Consider the following 11,682-nt stretch of genomic DNA (forward strand, 5'->3'; position numbering starts at 1 on the left):
GTCCTACTCCAGTTTGCAGGATGCATATGTCCTATGTCTTTGACGATACGTCACTTTTGGAGAAATAAAGGATTTTCCGGATGTGGAGGAATTAACGCTGCATGGTCACCACACCCGCAGCGTCCTCCCCCTTTGGCTGGACGGGGGTGTCCTTTGTGCATTTATCATCTTCAGTCTAAATGATTTTCTACTTTCCCGTATGCTTCGCGCCATAATTCGGTATCCTGAATAGTAGGAGACCGTTGCCAGGGCGATTGGACACTATGGAAAGACACACATCGTTGCCGTGGTGATTCCACATGTTGATGATGGTAAAGATACGAGGTCTCAGGTCTTTTCCCTCACACAGAGGTTTTGGTGACCCGCGGTGCAGCATGTTACTTATGGGCTGTAGGGAATTCTATTAGGGAATTATAGACCTCATATGAACATATGCAGAGATGATCTTTTTTTATTTTTATTTTTTATTTTTTTAATTCTAATTTTCTAAACAAGTTCTCTCAATGAAAAGACATTTAGCATGCTGACGGCCGATAAACACTGTGGCAGCCAAACACCAAACCACCGACACCTACAGGGAAAGAAAATTTAAAAAACAATAAAAAACAGGCCAAAAAATAGAAAAAAAACAACAACAAAAAAAAGAAGATTTGACTCCCACAGCGATGGGCCTCTCTTCCAACGCATTTGTCCAACGTGGATAACCAGGGGGAAATCATCCACAGGCGCGCAGTGTCACACACCACCAACCCCACAGTGATATCACATGTGGCCTACAAACCAGGAGTTCCATGGTGTCAGGTGGACGGGGTGCGGTCTCACCGGTCTTGTCATGTCCACACCACTAGAACAATAGAGCAGTGGTTCCCAATGTGTGGTCCGGGGATCGCCCAGCGGGCCTTCCGGGGGGGGGGGGGGGTTTAGTAGTAGTAACTACTAAGATTAGTAGTTAAACATCACCGTTATATAATTTACGAGACATTAGCGCTATTCTACAGCAATGATCGTTTTGATCAAAGCTTCTCTGTTACCTGGAGGAATGAATGGAGTTATTCAGTCAAGATGAGGGTCCTTGAGGTGCAAAAGGTTGAGATGATTATGATTGTGATGTCAATCAAGACTGGAAATTAATTCAATATTGTTGCTCCGCACCTTTGAGTGTCAAAGTACCACGCCAACGTACTTAACGGAGTCATATCCTAATACACGTATCGTTTCGTCTTAATTAAGGGCGATAAGGAGATTTGGCCGAGAATTCGTTCCCAGGGCGAGGAACAGCATTTGCAACTTAAGTTTTGCTCTGATATCAAGCTTTTCATTACCATATCGATCAATCTTATATTGATTCTTTTACATGGGATTAAGAAGCAGTTATTGTGGTATAATAAGCACATTTATTGTTCTTGCGATAGCGCACCCTTCCACATGTCTCAATCCTGACATCAAATAGGGGAAAGTCTTGATCTCAACGCACTCGTACCAAATCAATGATTTTATTACAGCCGGTGCCTGGTGATCATTCAAGCTCCTTTGCATAATTCATCGCCTCACTGCGCGGCATTGCGTCTGGCTCGTATTGACTCTTTGATCGTCCTTCACTTCTTCCACGTGCGTTGCACCAGTCTCACAATATTGCATGACTCGTCCACCTTTCACGCCCTCGTCTTAAGTCTTAACACCACCTTTATAAAACTTCCTGACCGCCCCTCTTCGCCTCTCCAACCTCTCCCTCGTCCCCTCTGGCCCTCCCAACAAAAGGGCGGTGGTTTCGGGGATTGGAATTTGATACCGGCAAACCAAAAGGGGCGCGGTGGGTCGAGGGGAAGCGGGGAAGAAGTTCCCGGCAGGATGGATCGGCCTTGATTTTTCTCTCGCCCAGCGTTTCTCTTGTCTCCTCGCGGGACACACGCCCTCCGTCCAAAGAGGTTCAAATCGCAGCTTCTCCTTGTTGTGATCGCTTTGCTCTTTCCTGCAAGAGACGCTCGAGTGCAACCATCACATATAAAAGTCACACACATTTTAAGTCGCGGCCGTAATATAGCCACCCACTGTCGACGGATGGCTCAATTTCCTTGGTACAGAAGGAATAGCGGAATGGTAAGAAAAAATATGGATTACTGATGTATACAGAGGACTTGGTCTGTTACTTTTCCACTAAAAGGCGCATCCCAGCCCTGAGAGGCCGTCCTGATTTCAGTTTTATTGGCGGGTGGCCTCATAACCAGGCCGTCACAACCGTAAGTGAGTTCTTTTCACCGTTCCCCCGCACCGACTGAGTTTGTGATAAAGAAGCGATCGTTCAGTGGGAAGAAAAGCGCCTCAAATTGTGTCAATAATCTCCTTTTCCATCTGTTTACATATATGAGAAAATAATAAAGGCCAAGGCATGTACCATACACAGGCTGTAGTAGGAGTTTTATATTTTAATAGTCAGGCAGTTTGCTTGAACCGCGAGGATTGGAACCACTCCAGACCAGAACCAGTGGCGGTCATCCCAGCCACTTAAGCCTGAACACCCGTCGCGGTACCCCATTAACCGTCGTGTGGTGGGAGAAGATGCACGGGACGGCCCCTGACCCCGTGCAATAAAACCTCCTTTACGCCCTCTTTAATTTCTCTCTTTCCCCTCATTATGCCATCGCGCCAGCTCCCCCAGCTTGTTTCGTTAATCCTTCAACTTCACCGACGTGCGGAGATTCCTCCGCGGCGGCTCGGTTAAGCGAGGAAGGTCGGCCGGAGGGCCCAGAACCGGGGCTTGTTTCCGAGCCGCTCGGTTGATCTTTTTGAAGGAGGTGCCCTCGCCCTAGCCGGACAGGTTTGGCCTCCGATAGCTCAGCGCGGATCAGCGTTTTATTGATTTGTCTGAAGTGAGTGTCAAGTACAGTCTGGGGGCCAGTCGATAACTATCTCCGCCGAAGCGAGGGATGGACGGTGAGGTGTGAAAGTTGTGTCTGAGGCGCTTTTAAAGGACACGCGGGTGTTTTTCGTTCCACTCTTTGTTACCCCCTCGCCGTTCTCGAGCACTGGACGCTGTTTCAATGGAGATATGAAGCCGCCCAAATGTGTCCCACAGGTTTGGAGCCTCTTGATTTGCTCTCGACTTCAGAATATTTACTTACATAGACATATACCCCAATTATGGTTTTATTCAAAGATCAGGTAATTGATGACTTGTCATATTTATTTGCAATCCATTTCCCCCCTTGTTGCATTTCTTTAGCCATGAAACGTATTTGGGTGTGAATACATACAATATTAGACCTTTGATTTTATTAGAAGTAAATAATCGAACTTTGCTGTTTTCTTCCTGTTGATATTTTGTGTAGCAGGAAAGGCCGCTATGAGGTCCATTTGCTCCGTCTCCGCGGACTGATTGCTGCGCTGGGTTGCGACTGTGGATATTTGTCAGAGACGGAAACGTGTACACGGAAGACCACACACTGTGTGGAAAGCACCTGGACTGGAATGTTAAGCATCCTCGGTAATGGTTATAATGGCTCCAGTGCACTCAGTCACACGCCACCGAAGTGAGAGACGGAGAGAAAACGACAAAACTGACAGACAGACAGATATATTTTCAAAGGCAAAGGCTTTTCTTCGTCACGCACACAATTATATCGCAGGGAAATGCACATGGGCAGGCCCCAGAGAAAACTATGCGGAAAGTAGGGAAATATATAAAAATAAGAACTAGAAAATAGGAATAGATAATAGTCTGATAAGAAAAAAAGCTATGCACAATAATCCAAAAAAAATTAAAAAAGTAGCACTTAAAAAAAATAAGAAATTGAATAATAAATAAACAAACAAATAAACAAAATAATGATAATAAATAAATAAATATTATCCACTCCCTATATTCTTAATACACAAAAAAGGTAGATTTGTTTTTTCTTCCTTTCTTTCTTTCTTTCTTTCTTTCCTTCTCTCCTTCTTTCTCTCTACCTTTCTCTCTCTCTTCCGTGTTCCGCTAGACAGCTGTCTCATAACGCCGTCCGACTGACATCACCCAGCGCTGGCTCCCGTTTGCGCCGTTGACCTGTTGCCATCACTGCCGACTCGTAGGGGGTGCTCGAGATCGCCCGGCGCTCCATCCGTCACTTCAGTTACAGCGGAGACGTTCATTTCGGAAATTACCGGCCAGAGACCAGGGCCGCTCACATGTACTGACGTATGGGGTTGACGTTGCCGCCGCATGTCCATAAAAAAGTGGTCTGGCCGGTATTGCATAAGGACCTGAAAGATAAAGAGGCTGCCCCACGTCGCCCGCTTGACCTGACTGTGAGAGAGATTTTTAGTCGGAAAGGTCGTTTTGAGAGAACATGGCACGATTATTCAAGACATGGGTTAAGATAGATGGATGGATGGATGGATAGATAGATAGATAGATAGATAGATAGATAGATAGATAGATAGATAGATAGATAGATAGATAGATAGATAGATAGATAGATAGATAGATAGATAGATAGATAGATAGATAGATAGATAGATAGATAGATAGATAGATCGATAAAATAGATGGATGGAGAGGCGGGGATGGAGGGAGTGAGCCAGAAAGGCACAGAACTAGGCCAAGGTTATAAGGGACCCAAAGGAACCGTGTTTGTCTGGAACCGGGATGGTGTCGTCTCCAAAAGACACGCGACGCTGCCTCGCCGGAGTAGAGGGGGCGAGAGCGCCACCCTCACCGGGGTCTTTGTGTAACACGTTTAACACCTGGCAACTGCCTGGCAACGTGTTACTGGTAGAATAATGACAGTTGAGGAGTAGCTGTGTGTCACCACCATTGCACCAGAAAGGTCTCACTTTCCACCGTTAGTGGGTGTTATCGACAGGTGCACCTTGAGACAGGTCCCTCTTTCGCCCTGTTTTCTTCCTCCTTCCTTTCCCTCCTTCTTACGTTCGTTCTCTCTCTCTCTCTCTCTCTCTCTCTCTCTCGCCCCCTCCCTTTTGTGAACTCTCTTCCAACAGTTGCCATGGAAACTGTTTTGCTCTTCCTCTCCTCTCTCCTGGTTTGCGTGGCTGGTACGTGGACACACACGCGACACGCACACGACACGCACGCGACACGCACACACACACACACACACACACACACACACACACACACACACAAAGACGCACGCACATGCACATGCACACACAAACACACACACACACACACACACACACATGTTCCACAGGGGGCAGTATTGGGGCAGGCAGGGGTGGTAAATGTAAAGGTAATCTACATACACACCAATGACTGCACTAAGGACTGTCTGTGATGCACTGAATAGGTGTGTGTATGTGTGTGTGTGTGTGTGTGCGTGCGTGTGCTTGGTCCTTTTCTATAAAGTGATACTCCAGAATGACGGATCTATATCCAATTTTTCTACTAAGCTGTAATGCTGGCTATAGAAAATTAGGATCTTCACATTAATCCACCACCAACATCGCATAATATGAGGTGCATAGAGGTCCTCCCGTCCTGCTGGTGGTGGTGGTGGTGGTGGTGGTCCTCCGTCTGGAATTTGAGTGAAGGAGGTAAACTTCATCACCTCCGAGAGGCACCTAGGCTTTTAAGTCCCGGGGGGGGGGGGCGTTTTGGGAGCACTTAGGACAAACCGTGTTTGTTTCCAAACACGACCGAACTCTCCTCCGATCTAAGAACTGTGAAATGACTGAATATTATCTCTTCTCTTTTCCTTCCTCATCTTCTCACACTTCCCCTCTCCCCTCTGTCACTCAGCCGTGGCAGATCCCACTGCCCAGGGTAAGTGCCTTGTACAGTAAGTGTATCCTCACATATTTTGATGTACGGTGGATTTTTCTTTTCTTGCTCTTCGAGGCTTCATTACTGGAAAGCGATTCCTTGCTTCTTCTTCTGACTGCCTCTACCTGCTTGTCCATAATATCCACGTAACTCATGATGGTTTGTCTTGTGTGCAAATATCTCATAAAAGCGCCAATGGTATTAACACCTAACGGTCCTTCAGAACAGTCCCACCAGACATTATGTTACAGGAAAGTCGGTTTCAGGGGCCACGTTCTGAAAAGGTCCCTAGAAATACACATTAAGTCGTCATTACGCTCTCTGTTTCCATAGACGGCAAGGAGGAAAACGAAGATCCATTTGTCTACAGTAAGTCCTGGACGCGCGACCCCTCTGCTTGTTAATGGCTCTATGATTACACATTGTCTTGACGGTCGGCCTCGGCTTCCTCTGTCCTCAGACTATGAAAGCCTGAGGATAGGAGGGCTGACATTTGCTGTGGTGCTGTTCACGCTAGGCATCCTCCTCATCCTCAGTAAGTGACATCTGTGGCGCGTGTGTGTGTCGACGCTAATTTTATTATGCGTATGAGGTCATTTGTTGTCCTAATGACATACGTACTGTATGTACAACAGTGGGAAAAAAAACATCCTTTTTTTTTCACTTGATATAGTTAGTCCCCTCCCTATGCACGCAACGCTACATCCTAAATCTGTTGCTATCCGGTTCATCACAAATAATAACTTGTGTTTCCAGGTCGGCGATGCCACTGCAATATCAACCAGAAGCCCAGGTACGTCGGCACGGATCTCTCCCTGTCGGTACATTACGTGTCCCAGTTTGTTGTTTGGTTGCCATAACAACCCCCTGGATTCTACTCCAGGGCCCCTGGAGATGAGGAGGCGCAGGAGGAGACCCTGATCGTCACGAAAGGTGAGTCACGTCCTGACGTTCTGCTCGGACTCCGCCCGCCCCCTCCGTAGCCCCCTTACGCGGACCTCATGCCCCCCTATGACACACGTCCATGATTCCATCATTTTATACACGGAGGGAAGGGAGAACCTTCCGGGGGTGGGAGGGTCTTCTGGCCAACGGTGGTGGTGAAGTACTCAAGACTTTACACTGTTTTCGTAAAAGTCCAAATACCCTCACACAACAATACAATAAAAGTGGAAATACTACATTGGCATTTATACTTAAGTACCTGCTCTTAAATGTATTCATATTAAAAGTACTTGTCATATCCAGTGTCCTGACATAGCAGAGCCCGTCATGCGGCATGAAGTGCCAAGTTTCTTGTGTGCTCATGCATATCCTGATTAACATTTACACAGAGTTTTTTTTCCCAAATATTCAGTGCTTTTGATAAATAGGAATTGAAATCCTGAAAACTACAGTAATGCAGAGTAACAACTAGAACAATTTGCTTCAAAATGTAATGGGATATAAGTCCAAAAACGACGGAACTGAATGTACTTGGACAATGTACTCCAGTACAAAGTACTTGTACTTGGTGACCTTCCACCACTGCTGGCCAACGGTGGATTCGTGACAGACAGAAATGGAGAAATGTGACAACGGGAGAGGGGAAGAGAAAAGGGAAGAAGAAAGGGAGAAGAGAAAGCGAAAGGGGGCGCGGGGGCGAGAGAGAAACGTGATGTAAAGCGCAGGTGCAGCATTTCCTGTCCAAAAGGAAAGTGGTATCCAAACAAAGTTGACGCGCTCCTGTCCTCCCGCAGCTGCGGCGGCCGCCAAAGAAACCCCGGCTGAGAACTGATCTCCCCCTCACCGCCACCTGGACTGGACCTGCCGACTGTACGACCACCATCCATGTGTTTTGATATTAAAAGAAATACAAAAAACGTCGCCCGCCGAGTGAAATGTTGTGACCTGGACGAGGAGCGCGAGGCTGATCGCGCCAATAAGGAAGTGACTAATAGCGGGGTAGATATTATTAATAATTGTGTACAGTATCAGAAGGGGTTAAAAAAAAAAAAAAAAAAAAAAAAAAAAAGGGTGGGGGAGGGTGGGGTGGGGGGTATATACATTTACATCGTGCCATGAGGATAAATCTCTAGATAAATCTCTATCGTTCAGTGTTCCGTGGTGACCAGCGCCAGCGCTCTTGTCCGTCCCGTGGCCGTGCCTTGTGTCTCGCCAGTGCTTCGTCGTCGCCCGTAGATCCCCTCCGACGCGGCCGTGCCGTCGGCCGTACCTTGCGTTGTGCCCGCTGCCTGTCGCCTCTAGATTTTTTAGGTCGTCCACACGTCTGACCAGTCGGTTGTCATTGAATATGGTATCCGCACGCTCCCCCCGCCAAGGCGTTCGGTGTGCAGCGTATCTAGATTCAACTCGATGTTTGGTGGATGGTAAGTGTGTGTTTTGTGTCCGTGTTAACGTGCGCGTCTCTGCATGTGTGTGAGTGTGTGTGAGTGTGTGTGTGTGTGTGTGTGTGTGTGTGTGTGTGTGTCCGAGAGAGAGAGAGAGAGAGAGAGAGAGAGAGAGCGAGAGGATTCGTCCGCCATGCGTGTGTACTGAGTGTGTATTTTCGACATGCCACTTTTACTTGGCCTTTATAAAGACAATCTTAACGGCCACAGTTCTGTGACCCCCCCCCCCCGTACGAGCCGCGAGCCACCGCCCCTCCCCGCCCCCCCCACCAGCCGGCGGAGCTCCTGCATCAGCTGACTCACTGCCGCCTCCCGCACGCGCTCGGTGCAATGGGCTGATCTAAGATTGACTCCCGTCGAGAAGGGCCACGATTTTTTTCCCTAATTTCCCCTTTATTTTTTTCCAATTTATTTCAATTTTCGTTTTTTAAAGGAGCTTGTTTTGTTTGTGAAGTTAGTTTTACAGCCATCAGTGCCAAGTGGTTTTCAGTGATTCCACAGTCATTTGATGAAACTATTGTGTGTGTGTGTGTGTGTGTGTGTGTGTGTGTGTGTGTGTGTGTGTGTGTGTGTGCGTGTACACGTGCGTGTCTATGTTTGAGAGCCCGATTATTTATGCTACAGTATTTACACACGTAACCCGCAGCTCTGTATAAGCCAAAATCACAGACAGAGAAGATGAGAAGATCCATTGTTTGTCAAGCTTATGTCAAGTCAGCGCTTCACCTATACAGACTAACTCCTCGGCGTCACCGTTTTAAGGATAACCGTTGGGTAAAAGAAATTCTCTGTCTGTTAAATGCACGAGGCTTTGTTGTGTAGCAACAATTTGTGCTTTTGGCATAAGAAATAAAAGGTGTGTCTGAGCACGCAACAAAACGGATTCGTTGTCTTCTCTTCTTAATGTCTACCGTGTCATTTGACTTTTCCTTTTTGGGGAGTTTCCCGCCTATCGCCACCCCAAGGGCAAGCAAGGTCGTATGCTGGCGAGTTTTTGGCCGATTCCACCATGTGAGAAAATACGGCAGAAGTGAGAACGCCGTTGTCGCTGCAATGGTTCCAAAGGTTGACACCTCCATTATTTATTGGAAGCAAAGTCTACAAGACCATAAATGTGTAACTGAGAAACGCGCCTGAAATGTGGAGCACCGGAGTGGTGAGGGTGTGTGTGTTTGTGTGGGTGTGACTTTGTGTGGGTGTGAATTTGTGTGTGTGTGTGTGTGTGTGTGTGTGTGTGTGTGTGTGTGTGTGTGTGTGTGCGTGCGTGTGTGTGTGCGTGTGTGAAGGGGATGGTTTAGGATTTATTCCGGCCTGCACTTACCACTGACGCAGACCAGACCACACACACACACACACACACACACACACACACACACACACACACACACACACACACACACACACACACCTTACCTGAGAGGATCCAAGCTGTGAGCCTCTGGCAGCGCAGGTGAGTTGCTTTCTTACTTAAATTTAATTCAAACTAACATTTAATGACCTGAGTTTGGGAAAATTCTGATTTCACGGTTTACGGACTTAGGCCGAACGGGAGTTTGAGGTGGATTTTAAAGGCGTGTCGTGTAATGCTAAATTTGGGTCGAGGAAAAAAACGAGAGCGTGATTGTGATTTAGGCTTGCGCAGGTACATTTCACCAAGTTTAACTTGACATTCATTCAGGTTCACACTGAGTAATCCAAAAATAATATGTAGTTCCTTATCAATCCTTACCAGTTGAATGTGGTTTTGATGAACAGGGACAATGCAGATATCTATCTAAATGTGAAAAAATAAAATAAAAATACCTTCCCGCATTAGTCAATTATTTTTTCCTATGTATTGTCTCCACTATTTATTGAGGGAAAAGTACAGGATGTGTTTAGAGGACAATCAAAAATGTATTCCCACTGTTCACATGAACAATAATCCAATGGAGCAATTGTGAAAGCAGAAGAGATTTGCAGTTCAGGGGAAATGGCACAAAATGTTCTGAATTCCCTATCGCTATCCATTTCTCATCATCACAGGGGGGAGACTTCAAGGTTAATGAACATCCAAGTTGAATTGTATTAATGAGTAACGGACGACTTTGTGCTCATGGCCGAGTGCACAAAAAAAAAAAAACCAAGGACACGACACACGTTGGCAGATAAGAGCACATGGGTCCAAGACTCACAGCGACAGGACCAAACAGGAAGTCTTCAGTCGGTTAATGCATGTCTGCTAATGATTATAGGTCTGGTCATTTACATCAAAAGAAAGGCTGTGTGTGTGTGTGTGTGTGTGTGTGTGTGTGTGTGTGTGTGTGTGTGTGTGTGTGTGTGTGTGTGTGTGTGTGTGTGTGTGTGTGTGTGTGTGTGTGTGTGTGTGTGTGTTTGTGTGTGTGTGTGTGTGTGCCTGCATGTGTTTGTGTGTGCGTGCAAGAGTGAGAAAGAACAAAAAGGGGGAGAGAGAGAGAGAGAGAGAGAGAGAGAGAGAGAGAGAGTCGGGGAAAGGTAATCAATAGCACCATTAGCCTCTGAAAGTTCAGGCAATCCATTTGCTATTAAGAGTGCCGAGGTGAAAACGCTAAAGGTATTTGTCAGGCGTCAGGACGTATTGGGTTTCATCTAAACTGAATAAGCCAATTCAAACGAGAGACCAAACTTTATTAAGTTGGGGGGTGGAATTAGAGAAATCAATCCATACAAATCTCCTTATCTGGCAAAACGTTGGCATTCTTTGTGTTCGAGCCCTGATAGGAAATTCCCCTCTTACCTCACGGTGAATGACAGTAAAAACCATGTGCTCTTCAAACACACACTCAATTACTATGATATCATGTGTTCGTTTCCCCCCCAGTTTTGTCCCCTGAGCGTAAACACACAACCACACGAGGCAACATGTCGTCCGGTGCAGGTAAGTTCTACCGCTTCTGAATTACAAACCACGTTATATAGATCTACAGTAATAGAATTGCTACCATCAAACAATACGATTATGCATACGATTTTTCCCCCATCTTCCTTTTATAGCTTTGATTTGACCCATGGTAAATAATAACACAATGGCAGAAATAATGCACCAGCTACAAGGCTGCATGATGAGCAATTTACTGTCTGGGATATGTGCACGTACCATATAGTTTAGTTTGGTGTAGTTTGAAATACAAAGTGAAGGTTTTCGAAATAACAGGCAGTCATTGAGTTTAATTATAGGGCCTTTACAACTGTATATACTTCACTGGATCCATGAGGTTTTGAATTGGTACTCTAAGATATATGATAGATATATTAGAAAGGAAAAAAAAAGCGGTGCTGCTACCCCCCCCCCCCAAAAAAAACCTCCACGGTGTCAGGGCGGGAACGCGGCAGCCGCGTGAGCCTCAGTGTTAGTGGTGATGTTGAACCTGCGCGGCCCCGCCCGTTGCAATCTCCCCGAGCCTCCCCCGGCGCACAACGTGTCATCAGCAGCTCTCACGGCGAAAAATGTCACACCGAAAAAGCAAAAAAGACTGGTTTGGGAAAACTCAGAGGCGTCCACTTGCCTGCACCTTC

General features: G+C 46.4%; 1 protein-coding gene across 1 annotated transcript; it reads left to right on the forward strand.

Moving 5' to 3' along the window:
- Positions 1-4,976: 4,976 nt before the first annotated feature.
- Positions 4,977-7,535, forward strand: fxyd6 (FXYD domain containing ion transport regulator 6; the record flags this gene model as incomplete). Its single annotated transcript, XM_080007107.1, has 7 exons — positions 4,977-5,028; positions 5,735-5,758; positions 6,092-6,127; positions 6,219-6,293; positions 6,515-6,551; positions 6,642-6,691; positions 7,498-7,535. The coding sequence occupies exons 1-7, from the start codon at positions 4,980-4,982 to the stop codon at positions 7,533-7,535; spliced, it is 309 nt and encodes a 102-aa protein (XP_079863233.1). The 5' UTR covers positions 4,977-4,979.
- Positions 7,536-11,682: the final 4,147 nt, after the last annotated feature.

The sequence above is a fragment of the Zeus faber genome (assembly GCF_960531495.2).
Source record: "Zeus faber genome assembly, chromosome: 9".
NCBI classification, from domain to species: domain Eukaryota; kingdom Metazoa; phylum Chordata; class Actinopteri; order Zeiformes; family Zeidae; genus Zeus; species Zeus faber.